This window comes from Borostomias antarcticus (assembly GCF_949987555.1).
Source record: "Borostomias antarcticus genome assembly, chromosome: 3".
Lineage (NCBI taxonomy): Eukaryota > Metazoa > Chordata > Actinopteri > Stomiiformes > Stomiidae > Borostomias > Borostomias antarcticus.
In genome coordinates this window covers 30,133,348-30,158,497 of record NC_140236.1, presented here as the reverse complement: position 1 = coordinate 30,158,497, position 25,150 = coordinate 30,133,348, and the positions used below count along the sequence as shown (strand labels likewise).

The following is a 25,150-nucleotide window of genomic DNA, read 5'->3' as shown; positions in this document are numbered from 1 at the left end:
CACAAAAACACACGTACGCATGCAAACGTCGCCCCACGCTAGTCCTGGTGAGGCTCGCATGGGATATGGGAAATATCTTTCTTCTTCAAAAAAATGTACAAAGGAATCCTGATCAATGTCTCGTCGGATGGAAAGCAACACGGACTAAGTATACGGGGGGAACAGGGGAACAGGAAATGGTGGTGAAAGAAGAAAAGAACATAAACTAGTCTGAGGCACTGCAAGCCAGTCTGATTGGCAGAGATGGTCAGGCAGCTAGGGTTTCCCATTCGCTCTCTCTCTCTCTCTCTCTGGCACAGTTCCTCCCCTTCCTGTCTGGATGCCTGTCTGGGTGTCCATGTGTCCGTCTTAGACCTGGACAGGGAGTGTTTGGTTCATCTGTAGTCTCATGTCCTGAATGCTACCCAGGATCTTCTTCTGGTGGCCGGCCAACGTCACTCCTATCCGAAGCAGGTCTCTGCGGGGAGAAGACGAGAAAGAGGTGGGTCAGTTATGATGAAACGAAAATTAATGTCCGCACTGAGACTCACAAAGTGCTGCCAACCCAGAGCACACTTCAGTTAGCTATGTTCACCGCTGTGGATGATAAAGCGACAGCTTCCTCCTTCCCAGTTTCAGTCATAAACTACCATAAAGGCCACTCGATACCATACTGAATTCAAGTGCACATCTCGGCATGTTTAAGTAACAGCAAACACAAGTATCCCTTATGTGGGAACAGAAGCAGGTGTGCATCTCCGCAGTCGTCCATTAAATGGCTTCCTGAGGTCAGGTCAACAAAATGGTTGACAGTGATACGAGTGCACTGATAGCTGGGCCTAATGCAACATACTAACTTGACCTGGAAAGTGGGGAGAGTGGGGGTTGAAATGGGAAGTTAATAATTAATAGAGCTCGGTGCTACTGTGGCACAGCTGGTGCACTTCACCGCAATAACAACGGTGCCAGACCACCAGAATGAATTGAGACGCCGAGAATAAGCAGGCAATCATTTATGAAGTGAACTGAAACTAAGCTGACTAAACTAAAACCATATATTAAAAGTCTCTAGTCCTAAACAATGAATAAGCAATTCATGCAGCAAATAAGGTCGGCTGTTTGGGTCGACCTTTTAAGTTTCCTAATTTGCTCGCTTCGTCGCTTTTCACAGGAAAGCAACAGCTTGGGAATGAACATGTGGACGGAGAAGATGAAGTGTTGTCTAGCAGATTTGAATGAGAAAGTGCACCTGTTTGGTGGGTGACGGTAATCTAATCGTTACAGTGGTGTTGGTTTAACACCGTGGCCTCGTGCATTGCGCTGTTAGGAATAATATCACGAGGACCTCTCTTTTCCGCTCTCCTGTTTGCCTTCCCCTGCCGATAACCGAGGAGAGAGCCAACCAGAGCAGGCGTCTGGGAGAGCGATTAACGAACCACCAGGGCCCCCGTACACACACGCACGCACACAGAAACACACACACACACACATACCCGTACAGACATGCACACAGGCACACACACACACACACATCAATTGAATTTCCCTCACAGACACCATGCCCTCTGCTTGTCTCTGAGGTCGTTATGCCTATCCATTTGCACATTCGCTCATTCCATGGGCAAGCACCCCCCCCCTCTCTGTCACACACACACACACACACACATACACACACACACACACACACACACACACACACACACACACACAAACACACACACATACACACACACACTCACACACACACACACACACAAATAAATAGTGTTCCCCCTCTCTGTTCACCGTTCCTATCACTGCAGTGACAGAGGATAAAATGATAATAAATGAGAGACATCAGGGGAATTACTGGCCATTAAGGACGAGAGACCCACTGCAGTACGTCACACCTGTCCAACTGCCCAATTGAAACAAATCACCCCCACCTCTGTCTCCTATTACTGTTCTAATGAGGGCGATATATTTATCATTATTATCCTAATTCATTTATTTGATCATAACTGCCACGGTTTCCATGGCTTCCATTCCTCCATTTCCTCCATTTCCTCTTTGTGCATACTGCAGGATGCTGGGTAGCTAACAGTGTGTGTCAACTGCAGGTCATTTTAATGAGCTGTGCCGTGAAACACACGGAGGCAGAAGAGGCTGCATTTCTGTTTACTATTTCCCTGATGCAAGCTTGGCCATGGTGTGAATGGTTGGTTGGCTTGGTTGGCTTTTGTTGGCGCCATCTTGAACCAAAGGAATCAATCAATCACAACGTTGATCCCTGATGGCATTTGGAAGTCATCTGAATCTGATTCGTCGACCCCACCCCACGCTCACGACGCCGTCGTCGGAGTCATCTGAGTCATCTGAGTTGTCTGAATCTGAGTCATCTGAGTCTAAGTAATCTGAATCTGAATCGTCTGAATTGAGTCATCTGAATCTGATTCGTCAGCCCCCCCCCCACTCACTCTGCAGTCATCTGGGCCACCAAGTCGAAGGAGGCGAAGCCAGCATTGAGGAAGTTGTCGCGGTAGCGATTCATCTTGATGGCGTCCAGCCAGTCTCCCACGGTGGTGAAGGTGGTGTAGTCGGGGACACAACGGTCCAACAGGGGCTGGGACGCCCTACAGGGGGAGGGGGGGGGGGGGGGGGGGGGGGGGGGGGGACAGAGAGGGAGAGAAAGAGAGAGAAAGAGGGTTAAGGTCAAGCCTCGCCTCCACCACCTGAACCTCACCCCCAAACCCCCCCAGACGCCACCTCTCGTCCCCCCAACCCCTCCGCTGTAGGGGTCAGCCCCCTCCGACTGACACCACCTTCAGTTACCGTGGAGACGCAGCTGGAGGCTTGGCGGTGGACGGTGGATGTCGGCACACACCTGGTTGGGTAAGTGTGTGTGTGTGTGTGTGTGTGCGTGCGTGCGTGTGTTCATTATGGTGTGACGAGCGAGGTCAGTCGATGGGTGCAATACAACACTGCAGTGGTGGAAGGACATGTACTGAAGAAACCCAGAGACAGCGGAGAGATATTTGAGGAATGTAAACAAACCGCGTGAGTGTGCGCGTGAGTGTGCGCGTGTGTGTGTGCGTGTGAGTGTGCGCATAAGTGTGAGTGTGCGTGTGAGTGTGCGAGCGTTTTTTTTTTTTTTACAGAACCAGTACCAGAATCCGTCCCTGATCAATAGCTTAGATATAGGGGGCCACCTTGGGAGTTTAATAAAACGTAGACTGTGGAACTCAGATGGAGAGACGCAAACGGGTGCAGCGAGGAGGGAGGAGGGGAAGAGGAGGGGAAGAGGACAGGGGGGGGGGGGGGGGAGAAAGAGAGCCACTGTCTCGCTCCACTCTCTGCTCTGCTGATCCTTGTCTCCTTTTTGATGGCATTAGATTCATTAACAATTAAAGGGGATGGGAGGAGGGGGGGGGGCGAGTTAATAAGACAGATACAGAGGCTCCATTGAGGAGTGGGGTGCCTGTGGATGGATAAGAGGGAGTGATTTTTTAATAAGGACTCTGCTTCAGGGCCTGCGGGCTTGAGCAGTTATTAAACCCAAACACAGCCCTCTTTTAGCGTTAGCATTGTTAGCTTATGAGCATTGTTAGCTCCCGCCGAGGTCTGCCTCTGACAGGTCGTCAAGGCTGCACAGTGTTTCTTGCCAAACGAGAAAGCCGGAAAGCAGTGAAGGTAGGCAGGTTCAGGCTGTGTTATGATTGGAAGCCGCCTGGACACGGATGAGAAGAGGCCTAAAAGTTTTCAGTGTTACTGTTTCCGAATAAGCACTTTGACTCTGGGGTAGTGTTTGCAGAGAGTAGGTTTGAGCCGATATGGGTGACTGGGCCTTTATGGGTCATTGTCTGTGTGTTTATGGAAATAAGTGTGAGGGCACATATAGGAAAACGCACACACACACACACAAATAGACACACACACACACACACACAAATACACACACACACACTTCGTCACAGACCCAGACAAGCACATATAGAAAAACACACACACACACACACAAACACACAAATACACACACACACACACACACACACACACACACAAACACACACACACACACACACACACACACACACACTTTGTCTCAGACCCAGACCCCCCCACCACCAACAAACATGTGCGCTCGCCCTGGAAGAGCAGTGCGTGTACACCGGACACAGACAGAGTCCAGTAGCAGGTCTCTGACCGCAGCAAACATCCATCTCTCTACCTCCACGCCACCCCTGCGACAGCCACATCCCTCACTCCTCCCTCGTTAGGGCTCGGCGGGAGGCCACCTCTCCGCTGTCCCGTTTAAAATCTCGTTAGTGGCTAATTAAAAGCGCTCCGTCTTTTTTTTTTCTCCCCGCGCTCGCCCTAATCTAGATAATTATCCGCTCTTAATCTTCTCAGCCGTCACCGTACAGGCAAGTTGGGTCCAGGTCCCCCGAGAGACCTCCACCACCCAGGACCGTCTCATGTCCTCTCCCCCAGGATATGTACCCCCGAGGCAGGGACAAATAGGTAGGTCACACCCGCCCCCCCCACCTCCAGCCTCAAGGTTCCAGGTAAAGCCAGTGTGGAGGAGTGTATCCCAGTGCTAAATGTAGAAGTGAGATCACTGATCTACCTCTTTTGCCCTCGGGTGCTTTATAGAGCAGTGGCAATATGCATCAGCATGGCATCGCATGCTAATGTTAGCTAGGTATACGGTGGTAGAGAATCAGACTAGCTGAGTCATTGCAACTCACCTGCGATAAATCAATTTGGAGTTGATAAGAGTGTTTATTCAGTGGAGAATGTTATCAGCGGTCTGAAATATCGGCATATCAGGGAGAATTAGCACAGTCACGACACCTTAGTCACAAGGACCAAATGTGTATGCACAGCAGCTTAACATTTACTTGGCTGTGTTCAGCTAATAAATCTCACTCTAAGTGATACTGAAACCTCAATACAGCTCTCGGTACAAAACATTTAAGGAAACTTCCTAATAAGTCAAACCAGAGGGAACAAACTCTAACTGTATTCAATGTTTTTTCAACGCTACAGCCCTCAAGGCTCGAGGATCACCAACGGTGGAATGTCGTACCCATGCTATGAAACGACAGAGCAGCTGCCATAGCTGCAGCCCAGTAGCTGATGCTACCTTACAACGCTAGCTTGTCCAAGCGGCTAGCTAACCGGCTAGCTAGCGCGGCCGACGTTTCAGGGGCTGATGCCGTGCGCTCACCCGGACTGCGTGCTGCTGGTGACCACCTTCAGGCTGGCGGCGTTGCGGATCAGCTTGTCCAGCGTGGCGACGATCTGGGAGAACTTGGGTCGCAGGTTCCTCTCCTTCACCCAGCAGTCCAGCATGAGCTGGTGCAGGGCTGTGGGGCAGTCCATGGGCGGGGGCAGCCGGTAGTCCTGCTCCACCGCGTTGATCACCTGGGGGGGGGGGGCAGGAGAGAGGGTCAAACCAGCAGCGGGGGGCAGGGGGGGGGGGGGGGGATGTGGAGAGGGGAGCGAGAGGTAGGTGAGCAGGTGAGATAAAGAGAGAGATGATTATAGTCAGTAAAGGGGAGAGAGGGGGTGGAAAGAAAGAGAGAGCTAAGAGAGGGTAGAGGTGTAAAAAAAAATAAAAAAAGAGCGGATGAGAGAAGGAGGGGCCGAAGAAGACGGTGCCGGGGGCATCACTCACATCCTGGTTGCTCATGTCCCAGTATGGCCGCTCGCCATACGACATCACTTCCCACATGACGATGCCGTAGCTCCACACGTCACTGGCCGAGGTGAACTTCCTGTAGGCGATGGCCTCCGGGGCCGTCCAGCGAATGGGGATCTTCCCTCCCTGTGGATATGCGAATGAGTATGTGAGAGTGAAATACTGGGGATGGAGTCACACACAAATTCACACAAAAGAGGGAGAGAGAAACATTGAGTGATACATTTGATGATAATGCAACAAGCAGGGTTAGCAGGGTTAGGGTTACACACGCACGCACACACACTCGGGGCACACTCACCAGTGAGCTGGTGTAGGTGGGGTCTGTGGGATCGTCCTCGAGGAACCGCGACAGGCCGAAGTCGGACACCTTGCACACCAGGTTGCTGTTGACCAGGATGTTGCGGGCCGCCAGGTCTCTGTGCACGTAGTTCATGTCTGACAGGTACTTCATGCCCGCCGCGATGCCACGCAGCATGCCCACCAGCTGGATCACAGTGAACTGCCCGTCATTGAGCTGCCGCAGAGAGAGAGAGAGGGAGAGAGAGGGAGAGAGAGAGAGAGAGAAAGGGGTCAGATTGCATGTTCATCACTTGTCTAATTAAGCACATTCTCATTTCTCTCTCTTTTTCTTCCCCCCCACTTTCTGTTTTCCTGTCTCCGTTTTCTCTCTTGGCATCAATCTACCTCACGCCTTCTCTTCCTCACTCCCCGAAATCACCCTCCTTCTGTTGTTTCCCTCCCTCTCCTGCCCCCTGGTTGCCATCGTGTTTGATATGACCTGGAACAAGTCACCTGGAGGCAGGATGAGCCCTCTGTAAATGTCAGGGACGCCAGAAGACAAGCGTTCGTCAGATATTAACTACCGCCTGGCCGCGGGTCACGCCCCTTTTGCTCAGACACGGAGAGTGTAGGATGAGGGGAAATTAATAGGTAGATTAGGGAGATTGGGCTCAATGTCTTCGCTGAATTGCGTTACAGGTACGAAAAGAGACGTGGAAATAACGTACTTGTCACCTGTTTGTTTGCGGTACATATAATGCCGGTCTACTGCAAAGCAAGCCTGTGTTGGCATGGAGACAGCTATCTCAGGTTATCATGAATATTCATGACACATCTGTAACATGTGAACCCGAGCGTCACGGTGTCAAATGTCCAACCCTCAGGACCATGACAGGTTGGTTTTGTCATTGACTGGATATATATATATTCTGTGTATTCTATCCCTGTGAATGTCCCGTCAACCTTTCAATCCTCATTCCATATCTGTGTGTGTGTTTGTGTCCGTGTGTGTGTGTGTGTGTGTGTGTGTGTGTGTGTGTGTGTGTGTGTGAGAGAGTGGCTCCACCCTTACCCTGAGGAAGGAGTCCAGCGCTCCGTTCTCCATGAACTCTGTGACGATCATGACCGGCCGGCTCTTGGTGACCACGCCCTCCAGACGGATGATGTTGGGGTGGTCGAACTGGCCCATGATTGATGCCTCGGACAGGAAGTCCCGCCTCTGACGGTCTGTGTAGCCCACCTTCAGAGTCTTGATGGCCACGATGATCTCCCGCCGTCCGGGGAGCTTGAGGCGACCACGGCACACCTCCCCAAACTCTCCTGTGAGAGCGGAGGGGGTGGGTGGGGGGGGGAGGGGTGTGGCGGGGAGACAGCCAGAGAGAGCGGGAGACAGAAAGAGAGAGAGAGAGAGAGAGAGAGGCGGAGGGAAGACAGGAAGGAGGGAAGAGTGGGGGAGAGTGGGGGAGAGGGGAGAGGGACAGTTATTGGTTAGAACCAAGGAGCCAGGGGAGGGCAGCGGGGAGGGGGAGGTGGGGGGGGGGGGGGGTGGGGCTGTTTGTGAGAGAAGCCGGGAGCTGGGGGGGGGTGCCAGTGTGTGTGCGGTGTCTAGGAGCGGTAGAGTCGAGGGAGAGAGAGATGGGGGAGGAGAGGAGAGCGGGAGATGGGGGCTAGAAGCACAGAGTTTGTCGGCCTAGTCGGGCGAGGAGCGGGGGGCTGGAAGAGATGGAGGGGGGTGGGGTTTTTTTTAGGGGGGGGGGGGGGGTGGGGGCGGGGGGGGGGGGGGGGGGGGGGGGTTAGGGTTAGGCTTCTGAGGGGCGGTGGGCAGGGCCAGAGGAGCGGGAGGGGGGCGTGAGAAGCTTGGGGGCCTTGGGTGTCGTGGGCCCTTTGCGACGAGGGCCTACGGAGAACGTACGCGACAGAGCAAGAGAGATCGAGAGGCAGAGAGAGAGAGAGAGAGGGAGGGAGGTTGCGTGTGCGAGGGAGAAACCAGGGGAGCGTGAGGGAGAGAGAGAGAGAGGTGGGAGGAGACCCAGGGATTGAGGGAGGGAAGAGGAGGACAGGGGTGGGGCTTCGTCACTTGTGGTGGAAGGCTGGGAAGCGGCGCGTTTCAAGTAGCAGCAGTAGATGTTAGGGCTGTTTGGAGTAGCAGCAGTAGATGTTAGGGCTGTTTGGAGTAGCAGCAGCAGCAGTAGTAGTAATAGTAGTGGTGGTGGTAGCGAAATGGGGCCAGCTGCATACGACATGTCCATCCCCATCACAATGTCCTCACTTCAGCCCACATATAAAGTCCTGCAGCTTTTTAGCACAAATATTAACTCAAAAAATATAAAATACTTGAAAATATATACTATTACATTAACGCATACATCAAAAGTAGATTTGGGAAGGGAGGGGAATGAGGGTTGTTCTATAGGAGCAGGAAAAACGACCACACATGGAACAGCCAAGAGGTGAGGAGCTTAAAGGTTAAAAGGACCAATAATAGGCCAGGCAGGGTCAGAGTTGACCAATCACGGGCTGGGGAAGCTGTTGTTAAAGTTAAGTGATTCAAGTAGGGCATGAATAAATTGAAGAGTTTGTTGCTTGTAAAATGAGAATCATTCACCCAACAAATGAAAACAGCAATCATTGCACTAAGGGGACCAACCTAGAAGACCTGGGACAAATTTGTATTTCAAGTATTTGAAACAGCTTTTTCAAATAGCTTGGGTGAGTTCAGAACGTTGCAAAACCTTTAGTACTTTGCTACTTTTTCCAGTTTGAATTACATGTTTTCTCTGAGTCCCAGCACACCACTGTTTAACGTTTACTACGTTTTGTCGGGGTTGAACGCACCCCTTGTCTTTCAAGTTTACCTTCAAATGATTGGATGGCCTACCGACATGTCATACCGACATACTTGGTTGGATTTTCAAAATCTAGCTTACTCTTCCTGATACTTGAATAGAGCGAGCGAACCCAGTCGGATTTCTGACGAGAAGCAGCAGGATGAAACATTTTGATTGGGACTTATTCATTTACAATATGACTGAGAAGCACCTTTCACGCTGGTACTTCAGAACGCTGCTGTTTGCACGACTCGCCCATTTGATTTGATCAAGGTAAGTAAATCTAGCTTACACTTCCTGGATCGCCGTTGAAGTCTTTCAAACGTCAGAAATATGCATTAGGCCCAGGTCTGCATATCTAGGGAAGGTTATAAGTGAAGCTGTTTAGGGGAGGGGGCATACTTTGCAAGGACGGTGCGTTCGGAGTAGAAGGAGGCTGGAGAGCTAGCACAGAACGAGGAGGAGGAGGAGGGGGTAGGAAAGTCGGGGTTTGAGGGTGAATTGAGTGAAAGTACCGCTTGGCGTGAAGTCCTCTAAGGGTATGGCCTGGAGGTGACTAGCATTCTTCCCCCTGTAGCTCAGGAGCTTTGGTTGGTTACCTGCGCCGATGACCTCCTCGATCTTCACACAGGAGATGTCGATCTCTTTGGCAAACTCGCGGACGGCCTCGTTGGGGTCTTCATAGGTGAAGGGGTCGATATAGACCTTCATTCCCGGCGTTACTATAGGGGATTCAGTAGTGAGAAGAATAGCCCACATGAATCGACGCCGTCAATCAAGACTAGCAATCGAGAAATTTCCAATACAACACTGATTGGTTGATCAGAAAATAAATTGTACCAGTCGAATCAATTCAACACAAATGTAGTGGTGATTCTTTCAACTATAGCTATATTTTGCATGCTATTCTAAAGCCTGTCTGATGACATCATCGGCTTTTCACAACCAATGTTAAGCCATGATTGTCTCTCAACCAAAAATAACTACAGCAGCTAATATCTGGTTGTATGACATGCACGCGCTCCTGACTGTAATTCCTATAATCTGGGGGTTTGGAGTAGAATTGTGGATGGTGCGCGGCAGGTGATGGTGGCCGAGCCGGAGAGACTTACTGTACTGCTGTAGTTTCTCTGTGTACTCTGACTCGGAGCCATTCCTCTGCTTCCTGTTGGTGAACAGACAAGAACAAAACGCAAACTCAGCGACGTGTCTTTTACTTGGTCTGTGGTACAATACTAACAAAGGTATGTGTGAGGACTGAGCTGAGAATTTCAGACAACCATGTCGGTGCAGATGGAGGAGAGACCATGGTAAGAATACCCAGTAATTTATACAGTTGCAATATGCACCAAAAAAATATACAGTATTTATACAGTGTTTCTATCCAAAGCCGGGACATGGAGATTGTTTACCAAGACGCACAAAGAGCAGTAATTTGGTGTGGAAACATCGATTTCCATTTCTTTTGTGTGAAATGGCAGCCGTGTAAAAACGCGCACACCCACGATACCCTGGAATGAAGCTTAGAGACAAAGCTCGGATGGTAGCCGCAGCTGCCTGCCTCATCGTCCCTGCGCTGTTTCAGACGGTGCCCTGTTCATCTCACTCCCCCTCTCTCGCTCGTCCTCCTCCCCTCTTCTCTTTATCAGTCCATTAATGCGCGGAGGGGGCTATGCCAGGATGGGGTGGCGTGGGGGTGGGGATGTGGGGGCGCAGTTGTTGAAATTACATGTTAATGTGCTTCCTTTGTTGTCTAACCAGTAACCGGGGCAATAATACCCGCTGGTGATTTGCATCTTATTTCCAATTCAAATTAAGTTCCGGAATATACCGAGACTCTGTGTTTTTTTTGTGTCTTTCTTTCTTTCTTTCTGTCTCAGACGCTGCGGCTAAGCTAACACGCTGAGGAGACACAATGTAACGGTGAGAGAAAGAGAAGGCGAAAATGAGGGGAGCGGAGCCGAGGCCGCGAGCTGAGGAGATTATTATTCATCCTGGCGTGACCGAGGCCCGCGCTTGTCAGACACGGGCCGCTCCGAGGCCAGACCGCAGCGCTGCCAGGGGTGGATGAGTGCCAGTCAAAGGGTGCCAACCTCGCACCCTCCCGTATACCAGGCAGACTTCCCCTCAACAGACAAGCGGCAGAGGAAGATGACTAGCTCAAAGCCTCAGTGTAAGTCAACGTTCAGACTTATGCTCTGAGTCAAAAGGGTCAGTTCTTTGTGGTCGGGCAGCAGCACGGACGCCTCTGAGTGCGAGGGCAGTGTGCCGCGAGGGCAGCCCTATCGGCTTCGGCAGCTGGCCCTCATGTGTCTGCTGAGCGTGTTAGCTTGCTAGCGGTCTGGAGAGCTGCTGTTTACCATTCACAGATCCGCAGAGCTAATCGTTCACTCACAAGCCTCACGGGAGCTGAAGCTGAGCTCCATACTATCTTCTCTAATGCAGTTTGAGGGACATAATTACAAACAAACTTGACATTTCAAAATAATTTCTCAATCCAAATAAGGAAAGACTGTGTGAGAGGACGGTGGCTGGATGGTTTTATACAATCAAAAACACATGTTCATACAAACAAGTAGGTTAAGTCATTGTTAGTGAGTACAGAAATCATTTTGTTATTTAAGTAAAACCATTTGGGATAAACCTTCTCATATTCTTACCTGAGGCAGACGATGGCGATGACCACTACAGCAATGATGAAGACCAGACCGGCTGTCGCTGATCCCACTATGAGGGGCAGCTGCTCCTGCAGGGACTTCTCTGGGTCGCCTGGGAGTCAAGAGGTCAACAGTTAGGGCAGTGTCAGGAAAGAGGTTACCCAAAGAACCTGTCGCCAGCACACACTGTAAACACACCCACACGAGCCTACTGTTCCAGGAGCCAAGTTGTGTCTTGATCTGAGCGTCTCTCTCCTGTATGGACTCGTACAGGCTTCTGCCTCCCACACTTACTACAGATCAAGATGCTTATGTAATGAACTAACATGCCATAGTGTTCTCGCTGTAACGAGGAGAAGGCGGAATATGTTTGATTATATACTCTGGCTCGCTATAATACAAGTCGGAATGTGAACCGAATCATGACAGACATCTCCGTGGGTTCAGAAAAGACCAGGGAGTTTGTTTTTTCTTCTAATAGGACTAATCTAGCAAGCAGCTGTATCAGTGTGAGCATGAATGAGCCTTGTTTTACAGCTAAGACGTTACATTTCGATATGAGGTGGATGTAGAAAAGCCTGGATGTTCCAGAATGCTGAGGCTCAATGTTTTCTCTCTTTTTTTCTGTCTTTCTTTCGAGGGGAGCGGAGGCCAGGCCTGGAGTAGAGGCTACTATTATCCAGTTGCAGTTAGCGTGTGAGCTACACGACGTACTTTGCAGGTTGGTGCTGAAGTCTGCGGGGCTGCTGTAACGGCCGTACCCGGCCACGGTGCGGGCGCGGACCTGGACCACGTACGGCGTGCCCGCCTTCAGGCCCTCGATGCGGGCGGAGCTTCGCTGGGCGGTCATGGTGTGAGCGATGGCCTCGCCCTGGTCCTGCCAAGCGAGAGATAACACTCGTAAACACCCAGGCAAACAAACAAACAAACAGACAAACAAGCCCCTCTCGTTCATCATCCGACCCCACCGCCACCAAATACTCCCGGGTGCCACAGCCAACCTATCTCCACACACATGCGCACCCACTGTGCCAAGCGCACACACACACACACACACACACACACACACACACACACACACACACACACACACACACACACACACACACATCCAAGAAGCTACAACACGACAAATGGAGCTAGATATGCAGTGTTTGTTCTCTCCGCTGCTTTCGGGCCCCCTGCTTGGGTTATGAACACACACACTTTCAAGTGAGAGAGAGGGAAAGAGCTTGAACCGAAGCGACAGATCAGACTGAAGATAAAACGGAAGGCAATACAGAAGGGAATAATAGAGGAAGGGAAGAAGCAGGGATGGCGTGAGGGAGGAAGAGAGGAAGCAGAGGATAAATGTGAGGAGGAAGGAAGGAATTTAATCCCAAGCCTGTATTCAAACATGCTGCTGATGCGATTTGTGGTGCCGTGATTCGTTTCCTATGGGACACACTAAATCTTGCAAAAAGAGATGGAATTAGAAGCGTTGACTTACATTGCTGCTTACCTTCTCATGGTACTTAATCTCGTAATCCAGAATGATTCCGTTGGGTTTCTCTGGGGGAAGCCAGGAGAGGCTCATGGTGCTCGCTGTTGCCCCCATCAGGTGGACCGTGGGGACTGCAGAGGGAGCTGTGGGGGAGGGAGGGGTGGGGGAGGTGGACAATTTAATTCACTATTCACTGTGTTATGTGTTTCTAAATTCTACTCTACTCTTGTCTATCCTTACAAGTCTAAGACCTTCATTGAAGCTTTGTGAGGCTTTGTGGGGGACTGTGGCGGTGTACTTGGTATGCAGGCTCATTCTCTGGAACTCTCCCTGGCCACCTCCTCTTAGAGACAAGAGATTTGTAATTCCTCTGTAACAAGGGAATCACACCGCGAAACCGACAGCTTAGTATCTGGAAGATCCAGCCCGCATCCCTCTGTGCCTTGCGCGCACACACACACACACACACACACAAACAAACTTGTATACAGGCCACAAACACACTAGCAGAGCTACCTCTTACTAGTGCCAGCATCAAGCAGTCTGTCTCTCTCTCTCTCTCTCTCTCTCTCTCTCGTTCTCTGAGCCACGACCGTGTTGCCAGCCCCGCTCCTCGCCTCTCCTCCACCCTGTCATTCCACCTGAGCTGGCGTCTCATTCCTTCTTCCACTCCTCCCGACGCCAGTTTCATCCCTCCCTTTTAGGTTCCGCCATCCTTTCATTTCCCCCCTAAAACAGTGTGTCCCTCACTCGCTCCTTCTCTCTCTCCCGCTCTCTCCCCATCTCTCTCTATCTCTCTCTCTCTCCACCTCCCCCTCTGTCTCTGTCTCTCGCCATCTCTCTCTCCCGCTCTCTCCCCATCTCTCTCTATCTCTCTCTCTCCACCTCCCCCTCTGTCTCTCCCCATCTCTCTCTATCTCTCCACCTCCCCCTCTGTCTCTCCCCATCTCTCTCTCTCTCTCCACTTCCCCTTCTGTCTCTCGCCATCTCTCTCTCTCTCCCGCTCTCTCCCCATCTCTCTCTATCTCTCTCTCTCTCTCTCCACCTCCCCCTCTGTCTCTCCCCATCTCTCTCTCTCTCTCTCTCTCTCTCTCCACCTCCCCCTCTGTCTCTCGCCATCTCTCTCTCCCGCTCTCTCCCCATCTCTCTCTCTCCACCTCCCCCTCTGTCTCTGTCTCTCGACATCTCTCTCTCCACCTCCTCCTCCTCTGTCTCTCCCCATCTCTCTCTCTCTCTCTCTCTCTCTCTCTCTCTCTCTCTCTCTCTCTCCGTCTCCCTCTCTGTCTCTGTCTCTCGCCATCTCTCTCTCTCCACCTCCTCCTCTGTCTCTCCCCATCTCTCTCTCTCTCTCTCTCTCTTCCTTGTTAAAAGCGTTTTAATCCCCAGGTCCGGTTCTTTGATCCTTTCCCTTGTCCTTCTTTTCGTTCCTCCTCCTTGTCTTTGTCACCCTTCCCCCAGACCTCTCTTTCTCCTCCTTTCCCAACTCCCACCAACCAGCCAGCCCTCCCAGACCCCTCTATACCCCAGGGGACAATGCCTCCTGGGCAGATCCCCCGGGTTACTCTAGCCCGGGGATTAAGGGGCCTTCTCCCAGCTGAGGAACCACAGAACCTGGCCTCCCGGGCTTATCGCCCACCATATTTGTCTTTGGTCTTAAAAGGTGAATGTGTACGCTTCACGAGTTTTGCAGCTAGCTAGGGGGATAATCTGATCAGGGCGGAGCCCCCCTCCGATCCTCCTGACCTGGGCAACCGTGGACGGACGGGAGTCCCTGTCATAGTGGTGCCTGACCCCCTCTTAAAACAATCGGGGCCTCACAGGGCGCTGTGGACCCCGGGGTGCAAACAGGAGGCATTCCTGAGGCTCTTTTAAAGGACGAACAGAAGAGAGAGAAAGAGAGAGAGAGAGAAAGAGAGAGAGAATGATAATCCTAGGGGTTGTCTGAGCCTGCCTATATTGCAATCTCAACACCCAGTCCCACACACAAGCCTCATAAAGCAGGCCTAACTCAACATAGAGACTCACAAGTCATTTGACACTGGCTCAGACGGGTGTTCATGATCATTCCAAAACCAGATTATGTTAGTGCAACAGTGTTCCGTTTGCATTACAGTCAGGCAAACCACCGAATGAATGGACCCGTATAAGTCGCTGTGTCCTCATAGAAATGTAGCCTAAACTTCTCTGACGGAATGTATTGCGAATAGAAGATTAAAAACCCAGCAGAGCTGCAGGCAGATTGTCCTACATTGGCAGGACTTTGTAGATGCAGTGGGCAAGGAGAGAGCAGTGGGTTGGCTGATGTGGGCAGAAGACCGTGGGTTCGGTGTTCTGGTTCTGGACACTGACTCGCTGTTGCTATTTGCGTAGGGATATACGGATCAATGTAAGCGAGCGAAACAGGTCTGTCTCCCTACGCTCATTTGGATGATTGTTTTAAAACCCTTGCAGATCCTCTTTCAAAGGATGCAAAGCATGTTACACCTTCCACTATGTACTTTATAAGGACAAAAGAGGAAGTCCGCCTCTCCATCTGCCTTGGGAGAACAACTGGTTCTGTACAGTGTTGCTCAATATTTGACTAGGAAAAGCAACCCAGAGAGGTGATGAGGAACATCCCCTCAAAAGAGATGAGGAGTTTCTGAAGCGTGAAGCTCGGAAAACCCCGAATGCTGTTAATGCAGATTTCCCACTGTTGGCCGGCCACAGAGGAGGCGGGGCCTGGTGACCTACCGGCCTGGTTGGTGGTGATGTTGACGGCGGAGAACTGCGGCGTGTACGGGCTCTTGTTGGACACGCCGTTCACCGCCTGGATCTCGAAGCTGTACTGGGTGTGCGCCTGCAGGTTCCGCACGGCCACGCGGCGCTGGGTCAGGCCCAGGTGGCGCGGCGAGATGTCTACGTTGTCGTCGCAGCGGGAGCACATGCCGCGCTCGGGCAGGCACTTCTTGCAGATGACGTTGTAGAAGATGTCGTCGCGGCCGCCGGAGTCACGCGGCTCACTCCACTCCAGCACCAGCGACGTCTCGTTGACGTTGGAGATGACGTTGCGCGGCGCTGAGGGGACGGCTGTAGGGAAGGGGAAAGGGGAGTCGGGTTCAGGCGGGTTTCGTGTTGGGATTGCTACGTCCAAGCCGGCATAGTTGGTTAATGTCTTTTAAAACTTGGTTTGGATTGAGTGCATTAACATGGACTGTTAATGAAAAAAGTAATCCTGAATATATTGGGTTCATTAGGTTTTGTCCATTCAATGCCTCAAATAGCTCAGAATTCAGTACCATCAATTCAATTGTTTGTATACAGTATGTACATATTGACAAGAATAAACTGTCCTCATGATCCTCTCTCGTCAACGAAGACAGGAGTTTGTTTGGAATTGCATGGTTGGTTGGTTGGTGTGCACCCGGTGTGACTGTGAACACTGCTAGAGGGGCGAGGGACTGTATTGGCAGAGACAAAGTAATTCTTATCTGGTTACTTGAGCCTTATCTCTGGCCTGCTCTGTGGGAGAATCAAACAGACCTCCAAACTACAACAGAAAAGAGTCCTTCCTGTCGCTCCACTGGCAAACGGATTAGCTGCCATGTGTTGTCTTTGCGCTTAAGCGAGGCATATCCACTAGATACTGTAAATCCCTCCACTTTCTGTCACACAGTAACAGCTGCGCAGCGGGATAGGCCGCATGGGGGAAAGTCGTCTGATAGCGTTGAGATAACGTTCAGATAAGGTTGTGAGAGCGGTGCTTTGTAGTACGTGTGGCACAGTGGGAACTTATTCAGGGCTGGGTGAGAAATGGCGGATGTTCAACGTTCCGACTGATGTTTCTCAGAGTCCGATTAAGATACTCTGTGAACAGAGAATCTGCTCCACACTTTAGCGGGCGATACACAGCGGAGTCTGACCCCTAACGCTCACACACACACACACACACACCGTCGCGCAACGCGACGTCAATGCCACGCTCTAGGGTTTGATTGGGATTCTATTGATGGTCATCGACGGTGCTGTCCACTTACTGGTGCAGGCCATGTCCAGCGAGTCGGTGTCGGAGCGGAAGTAGCCGTTCCTGCAGGCGCACACGCTGGCGGCGCTGGAGCTGGCCCGGCTGTTGGGCGGACACGGCGCGCAGAAGCCCTCGCCCTGCTTGGACTTGAACGTGCCGGGGCTGCAGGCTAGGGGAGGAGAGGGTGGAAAGAGCGGAGAATGAGAACCACAGTATAAATATATAGGGTGGGCGTCTACGCTTAACAATTGCACAATTTAAGCATAATTCATGATTCAAAATGCATTAATGGGTTGCCTGTAACCACTATGAGATGAGTGCTGTTTTTCTCGTCTGCTGAGCCTCAGTAGATGAAGACAGTGCTGCTGCTTTAATCCATGACTGACGGCTCTCAGTTGTGTGCCCTGTGCCCCCCGGTGTGTGTGTTTGTTTTGGTTTGTTTCTGGAGAGCACCTCCTCCACAAACCAGAGAGGAAGAAGAGGTATAAAGCAAACCATAGAGGAAGAAGAGGCTTTAAGCAGCATGTAGCCGTTTGGATAAACCCATGCACACACTGTCATTCCAAATTACATACACACCCATCAGAAGAAACATGCAAGTGTGAAGCCTTGATCTGAACTCCCTCTCGCACATGTGCTTACACACACACACACACACACACACACACCACACACACACACACACACACACACACACACACACACACACACACACAACCCTTACGCGACACCAGCACAATCACTTCCCAGTAATGCTCTGAATACTAAGAAGCTTCTCTCCATCCATCCACACTCTCAAATCAATTACTAAACCTGCCCTAATATTTTATTAACTTGGACATGGCTCTGAATGAAATGTTCTTGGGCGGAAGCACATAATCATTTGTTTGATGAGGTCTGCGATAACAATGACCGTCTTTGTAGAGTCTATTCGCTTTTACAGGGGTCTGTTTGGAAGTTTATAACTTAGGTGATAAGTTACGAGCGAGCAGCGAAGCACTGACTACAGCACTGTGATCCAGAACGTTATGGGTGGCTTTTATCTCTTTGGTAAACTTGTCTTGTTAAAAGATGAATGAGGCCGCAGAGCGCTTGATAAAAGAGGACAGCAGGTGAAAGAGCCAGGTTTTACAGGGGGAGCTGATTAGTGCCTCAAAGTCAAGGACGGGGCTGCTCTATTTTTCTGTCCATAGTAATAATTATATGCTGGCTTCTGGGTTTATGTTTGGTCCTTCTTGAAAATATTGACAGTCAAAGGTCAAAGCTAGCGGTGCAGTTGTTGTTCTAATCACGTTCCGCCATGCTTCTTTCCTTTCCGGAGGTTCAATATTAGCACACAGCTACATTAGTCCACTGGGCAGTTTACATTAGCACTGACTCTGTTTGTTCTTCCACCATTAATCAAAGTGGTGCGCACCAATGGCTAACGGGAAGTGCTAACTGATAACCTGGCAAAAATAATTGACCTACCGTTACCTGGTGGAACAGTTATAGTGCATGGGCTCAGAGCAAGGTAGCTCATTACAGTTCATAACACAACCTACAATGTAAAATTAGTATTAAATGGGACTTCAATTAATAAGCTATTGTGAGACCAATAGGTGTTGTATTTGGGTGTGGTGTGCTCATAGAAAGGACACTGGCTTCCCCTTTAATAGAGGTAAGTTGCTCTATGATGGATTGAAAGTGCTGATCAATCGCTTTGAGGTACTGTAAGAAGTCATTCCTTCCCTTTCATCCTTCTTCCCCTCAGAACAGCACTACTGAAAGAGAGAGAAAGAGAGTGAGAGAGATAGAGAGAGAGGAAGAAGAAGAAGAGAAAATGCTAATCCCTGGACTCTTTTTTGCAGATCTCTCTCTCTCTCCATCACTCCTTCCCCTCCCTCCGCCTCTGACTCTCTCAAGCAGAGCGCAGGGCTTAAGGAACTGATTAGAGTGCATGTTGAAAATTGGAAGTGCGGAGGGGGGAAAAAAAGAACGAAGGAGTACGAAGAGGGAGGAGAGGAGGGGGGGAGGAGAGGAGAGGAGGGGGGGGGGGGCTCTCATGGATTAATATTCATGCAGTTGTCCTCTCTGTTCTGGCAGAGTATTAAGGAGAGCTACGGCCTTCAGGTGAGGTGGAGGAGATGGAAGAGAGAGACAGAGACGGACACGGAAAAGCCCGGGAGGAAGAGAGAAGACAAAGAGGGCGGGAGAGGAGTGTGTGCGAGAGAGTCGGGGAGAGAAAAAAAAACGAGTTTACCTACGTGAAAGGTTAAGAAAAACTGAGGTGAGGGAGAGAAAATGAGAAAGAGGGAGAGGGAGGGAGAGAGAGAGGGGAGATTTATCCCCAGAGGTTTCCGGTAGGCTTGATTAGAGAGGTTTTTATCGGCCCCGACGCCAGGACTTTGACCTTGAGCCGCCAGAGGCAAATAAATGAGTTTTTAACCACACACCCAAGCACTAGATTTACTCTGTGCACTCACACTCCCCCTCCCCCCCACAAATGTGGGCACACATTCAATATTCACCACTCGCCAAGAAGCTGGCAACATGAAGAATACCCCTCTCTCTGTTCACGCACAAACAGATCTTTACAGGACCAGCAATGTCTTGCTTACTCTCCCTCACACAAGCACGCGCACACACACTCACACACACACACGCATCGCAATCAAGCCCACCAACCAATAACTCTGACAGCACCTGCCTCTCATGCTCCCCCTACTCTCCATTTGACCTATGACCTCCAGTGGTAATGTTCCGTACACCACCCCCCCACCTGTCACCTGCACTCCATTGTATCCGCCAGCGCCTGCTGTTCTCACTCACCTTGGGCTCCACCTTCATGAACCTGTCATGTTCTCCATCAGACCCTGCCCTCCCAGCCCACCGGGTCTCATAGACCGACCGCCGCGCAAACACTTTCATCAGCTCACTGTCTGGCCATATTGTGGTCAGAGGGAATAAACATTTTACTGCCAGCTGCCGCTGTAAGGCTGTGTGCTGTATGGATTTGTGGTTGATCCATGTAGACTTAAATATTGGCCAAAAGAAAAATAAATGTATATGGCTGTATATGAACTGCATTTTAACTCATCGTATTGACCTATAAATGCTGGGTTGTTGCAAAATGCCTGCCAAAACTAACCTTGGCACTGGGTGTCCTTCATCGCCGGCTCGAACCCAGACGCGCAGGTGCAGGCACCGACGGGAACCATCCACTCTCCGTCCCCGTTGCAGTAGAGCTTCAGTGGCACCGACACCTCCAAGGCGTTAGGGACGCAGGTCCCCGGGGCGATGACCAGAGACGTCGCCTCGGCTCCCGTCGCGGTCTCGGGGAACACGGCGAAGTTGGCGATGCTGGTGGAGCATTTCTTGTAGAAGACCCTCACCGATATGAGCGACATGCACGCCCCGAGGTCCTGGAAAGCCAGGTAGAAGCCGGCCTTAGAGAGAGGACCGAAGCTCCGGACCTTGGTGTTGACCCTGCCCGTCTCCAGCTCGGAGAAGCTCTCGTCCGGCGCGATGGTGTCCACCTTGACGTACGGGTTCTCCATCCAGAACGGGCTGGTTTCCGTGGCCGAGTCGGAGTCGGACTCGTAGTAGAAGAGGTTGAAGGTCTCCTTGCAGGAGCCGGGGATGTTGGGGATGCTGTTGCAGTCGCGTACGGTGAACTTCATCTCCACGTAGACGCGCAGCACATCCTTGCGCGGTATGAAGTCACTGCGCAGCCAGTTGTTCTGGTTGAGCTCGCGCACGTTGCACACCTGGTACGTCCGGATGGGGTTCATGGCGTCGTCATAGCCACTCACCTCCTCCCACTGTCGAGGAGAGAGAAGGAGAAAGAGAGCAGCAGCATGTTAGCATACGTTCGCGGACACCCTTGCACACGTGGATATTCCAAAATAGGAATTCGGAATAGGAATTTGGAAATAGAGTTCTACTGAAGTTGAGGTACAGAGTGTGGCCAAATCCACTCTGATTTTCAGTCTACTCCTCTAAGATGTCTGTCTACATGGGCCTTTGGTATGGATAGCAGTGAACAGCAGACTACATTTCACAGGTGCACTGTGAAAGAAACCTCTTATGTGATCCTATAGCTTGAGATAGCCCACTAACATGACACGACCAGGGGAAAAGAGAGGAAGGTCTGGGAGTGTAGGACTTTGGAGGGATGAAAGTAAAGGTAAATGCAAATGCATTTTGTGCTTTCGGGGTTTGTGCCTTTTCAATTATACCACGGTCGGTGTTGCAAAGTCAAGCTCCATCCCCCCCTCCCCGCGTCACGGCCTTTCATCTCTGGTTACCGTGGCGATGAGTCAGGGAAGAGGACAGCGGATTCATCATAATTACGCCGGAGTGCTGAAAACCCCTGGATGTTTACCTCGTCTCTGTTCTCGCTTCACAACAAATTACACTTAATTTACAGAAGGCTGGTGGCGGGGCCCTCTGGATAGCTGGGGGAAATGAGCACACACAGTGGATTACCAGGGCTTGGGTTACCAACAGCATGAGGAAACTACCCAACCCTCAAAAAGTGTTATTTTTTCCACAAGGACAGCCTGTCGTTTCTGGTACAATGGCACGTATCTGAAATCCATGTATTTCTCAATAGATGTCACCTCCTGACACTTGACTGTTATGGACGAGCATAATGATTACCTCTGTCGAAGCAAAGTGGACCGTTTCAGATTGGCAAGATGGCGAAAGCATGCTTTTCTTTTCATTTCAAAGAGCTCCTTAAGCTTCTGGTCTCTCCCCTATCCTCCCACATAATGAGCCCGCCATCACTTGGGACAACGGTTCTCAGGGAAAGACTCACCAAGTATAAGCAGGCAATATCAGTGAGTACTCAGAACATGTAAGGAAGTTTGCCTCAGAACTTTGGATGATTTTGGAGACAAAGGGGGTAAAACACATATTTTTCTAAAGCGGTGTGTTTTCTCCATGCAGCTTAGGGTCTTAATTAAGACTCTGGTATGGATGCAGGGGAGACAGGCTATTCATCCAGCCAGACCCTGGAGACCGAGGGGAGAGGGGGCTCAGCCGAGGCTCAGGCCCACCGAGAGGAGGGGTCTTGGGGGGGATCGATAATCACCAGCCAGGTCAATGGGACTATGGAAAGTATGAAGTGTCAATGGGTATTTAGTTCACTGTAATAAATTGCCTGGTACAGTATGTGTGTTTGTGTGTGTGTGTGTGTGTGCGCGCGCTGTGTGTGTGTGTCATCCCCATGAGACCACGCAGCACTGGCAGGATGCTTGGAGCCAGTCCGCTTACTAAACCTGAATGAATTAAGTAGGTTGAGGGTCAAGTTCTTTGGCATCGATTTCTAACAAGATGAATAGTTATGCGAGCTTTACAAGTCAACTCCTTTTTCCCTTTGTCCTTTCCAGTCAAAGACTGATTTTACTTTCAGATGCAGCTGAACCTTGGTGCAGGTGGGACAGACGGAGGGACGGGTGTTTAAGCTTAGATTTAAATCTACACCTTTTATCCTGACCTTCATCCCAACCCAGACAGATAGGATTAGCATTAAATGCTAACTATGATGCTTGCCAACAAAAGATCACATGGCATGTAATACTGTCAATTGCTGAGCTTGCCATGGGATAGTCTTGCATGCGTGTACTGTAGCATGTACAAACCTGTAAACCCACAATCTGATATTAGAAATGTTAACAACTGTTAGTGCTCTGGGCCCCAGTATGCTACAGGCTTACTAGTGCTATCTTGTTATGGGCGTCTGTTGAACACCCTGGAGGCAGTAGAGGTAGCCCAGGGAGGGCTATTAACCTCTGAAAGTGCGGAATTCCCCTTCCAAAGTCCCATCTGTTTTGGTGGAGGAGTGACTTCCCATATGTGCACAAGCATACCACACATGTGTCCTTGCCAGCCATCAGATATCGCCTCCTCCACTGTGCAACACTTGTCACCCAAAACAATAACAGTCTGCCACGTTCCTGACGAGCGACCGTGAAAATGAATAAATAAACATGCGCGCGCCTCGTAAATAAATAAGGAAACACAAAGCAGGGGGTGGCGGAGGAACGTTGCCAGCGGAGACAGCAGGCCCCATATTTCAGATGAAAATAAAGCAGAACGGGAGAAGAAAAGGATGAGGGGAAGAATGTTCTGGGACAACCACCGTCTGTGGCACAGTCCGCCGAGAGACAAAACATGAGAGGGAGATCTACCGCCATGTGGACGACGGCATCAGCCAAGCTGAAATTTTGATGGAGAAAATCTGGAGGGGGGCGGGGAAGGGGGGCACTGTATCTGCTGAAAAGGAGCATCTGCTAGGGTTTGCCTAGCGGAGGGACGTTAATGTGTGTGTGTGTGTGTGTGTGTGTTTGTTGGGGGGGGGGGGGGTTGTTTAGTATTTAATGTCTGCCATCCATCCTTGGACTGGTGGGAGCACTGGTGAGGTTTTTGAGGGGGGGGACGGAGGGATGGAGCGAGGAAAAAGACAGGAGGAGGAGGACGGGGGACCTGCTGATTGTCGTGGCTGAGGTCAGTCGTGGGCCTCCCCGTATTAGTGCTTAGTTACTCGGAAGTAAAAGCGGAGGGGGTTTGGGGGGGGGGGGGGGTGACCGGGAACAGCTGGGCCAAGCCTGGCGAGGGGCGGGGCGGGGAAGAATGGGGTAGATTGAAAAAGGAGAGAGGACTTAGACTCCAAAAGTCAAAAGACAAGGGGGTCCCCCCAAGTCAGAGGGCCAGACAAAGGCATAGGGGAGGAGAGCGGGGGTCTTTGAAGTAAAGGGGGGGGGTCAAGGCTCTTGTCCTCTTTGTAGGAACCACATGGGAAAGCCAAGATGGTGCTGTCAGCGGCACTTTGTGCGTGGGAGATATGGAGACTGGAACGTACAGCAGGTCAACAACAGGACATTTTTCAGAATCTTTTGGGGTTAGCTCACGGGCGCTCTTGGCATTTTTCAAATTTTTTCAAGTATACGTTGGTCACAGTGAACGTCTGTGATAGGCGACCCGGTGTAATCAGATCAGGCATGTATCTCATACATCTTATGTGAACTGACATGCATCCTGTGGCACGCTCACACATATCCTGTGAGAACAGATCTTCTTGTTAGTGTGCTCGCACGCACACACATACGCACGCACACACACACACACACTCCGATCTCTTACCCCGGTTTCAGGATGTGCAGTCCAGGCTAGTTCTGTTGTGGCCCACTTGGTGTCCATCAATGTTTCTGCAAAACAGACAGGAAAAAACAGAACATCAGACAAAGAGCTGCAGATTCACCGACATCAATATGGCCTTCAACACATTCGCAGGCATCATAAAAAGGCAAGGCAGTGCCTTCCTAAAAGTTAACTTTCAAGATAAGAAAAAGTGGCTTAGACGTAAACTCTTTTGACCTGACCAAAGTATGCTTGAACCAGATAACCAGCGCAAGGTGAAGAAATAGCTCAGTGACAGGCACAGCATGAAATACCTTCTAAAACGTAACAAGTTGCTCGACAACATATTCATTTGGAAATGGCAGTCAGGATGTGAGGAGGACATCTAGCTGCTGCTGTTGTCATTTTATTGTGGTCTTTGTAGAGCTCATTTGTTTTAATTAGCAGTGTTTTTATAGGGTGAAGAACCATCCATGAGTGTCACTGAGAGACTGTTCCGCTTCCCCCAGGACACACACACACACACACACACAAAACACTTTGGGGGAACAGGTTATAAAACTCCCAAAGATATATAGCTGAACAGAAGGCTAGGCTGAGGGTGCCATAAACTTCAGTAGCACAAAAGAAAATCTCCTCACCCTGAACAGAGGTCAATATACTTCAATCTCGCGCGCTTTGCCCCTTTTCTTTCTCAAACCAACCAGTCCTCACCCCTCTTTCTCCTCACTCTGAGTTTCCATTGCCTAGCAGGCAAATTCTGTCGATGAACTCGTTTTACTACCTGGCACTTTGGGAGCGGTGTTTAGCAACTGCCATCATTATCCCACCAGTACGCTGTTCTACAAGATGATAAAGATGGTGAAACAGCCGCTGTGCCAAAAAAAGTGAGCCAAGGCTTTGCGTGCTGGGCCTTTACCAAACATGGCCTTTCCCAAACATGGCCTTTCCCAAACATGGCCTTTCCCAAACATGGCCTTTCCCAAACATGGCCTCGGACTGTAAAAAACGGAGCGATGGTCCTCGTTCCCTGACACAGCAACCTCTATCCTTCCCTCTGGAGAGCTTTTTCTGTATTCTACCCATCCTCCTCAGCTTACTTCTTCA

The 25,150-nt window shown here is 50.6% G+C and overlaps 1 protein-coding gene across 3 annotated transcripts in view; it reads right to left on the bottom strand.

Moving 5' to 3' along the window:
• Positions 1-348: 348 nt before the first annotated feature.
• The window catches only part of ephb3b (eph receptor B3b), a gene marked incomplete at its 3' end in the record, with an annotated part of 55,531 nt that continues 30,729 nt past the window's right edge, over positions 349-25,150 (bottom strand). The window contains exons 2-16 of one of the 3 annotated variants that reach the window (XM_084435825.1): positions 24,047-24,111; positions 20,046-20,718; positions 16,929-17,084; positions 15,646-15,981; positions 12,931-13,055; positions 12,144-12,306; positions 11,433-11,541; positions 9,885-9,937; positions 9,372-9,506; positions 7,017-7,264; positions 5,964-6,179; positions 5,639-5,788; positions 5,189-5,385; positions 2,436-2,591; positions 349-457 (exon numbers count right to left, since the gene is read on the bottom strand). In XM_084435825.1, coding sequence (XP_084291951.1) covers positions 349-457; positions 2,436-2,591; positions 5,189-5,385; positions 5,639-5,788; positions 5,964-6,179; positions 7,017-7,264; positions 9,372-9,506; positions 9,885-9,937; positions 11,433-11,541; positions 12,144-12,306; positions 12,931-13,055; positions 15,646-15,981; positions 16,929-17,084; positions 20,046-20,718; positions 24,047-24,111 — 2,891 coding nt within the window. The remainder of the gene's footprint in view (positions 458-2,435; positions 2,592-5,188; positions 5,386-5,638; positions 5,789-5,963; positions 6,180-7,016; positions 7,265-9,371; positions 9,507-9,884; positions 9,938-11,432; positions 11,542-12,143; positions 12,307-12,930; positions 13,056-15,645; positions 15,982-16,928; positions 17,085-20,045; positions 20,719-24,046; positions 24,112-25,150) is intronic. The other 2 variants (XM_084435826.1, XM_084435827.1) reach the window with 2 other exon arrangements.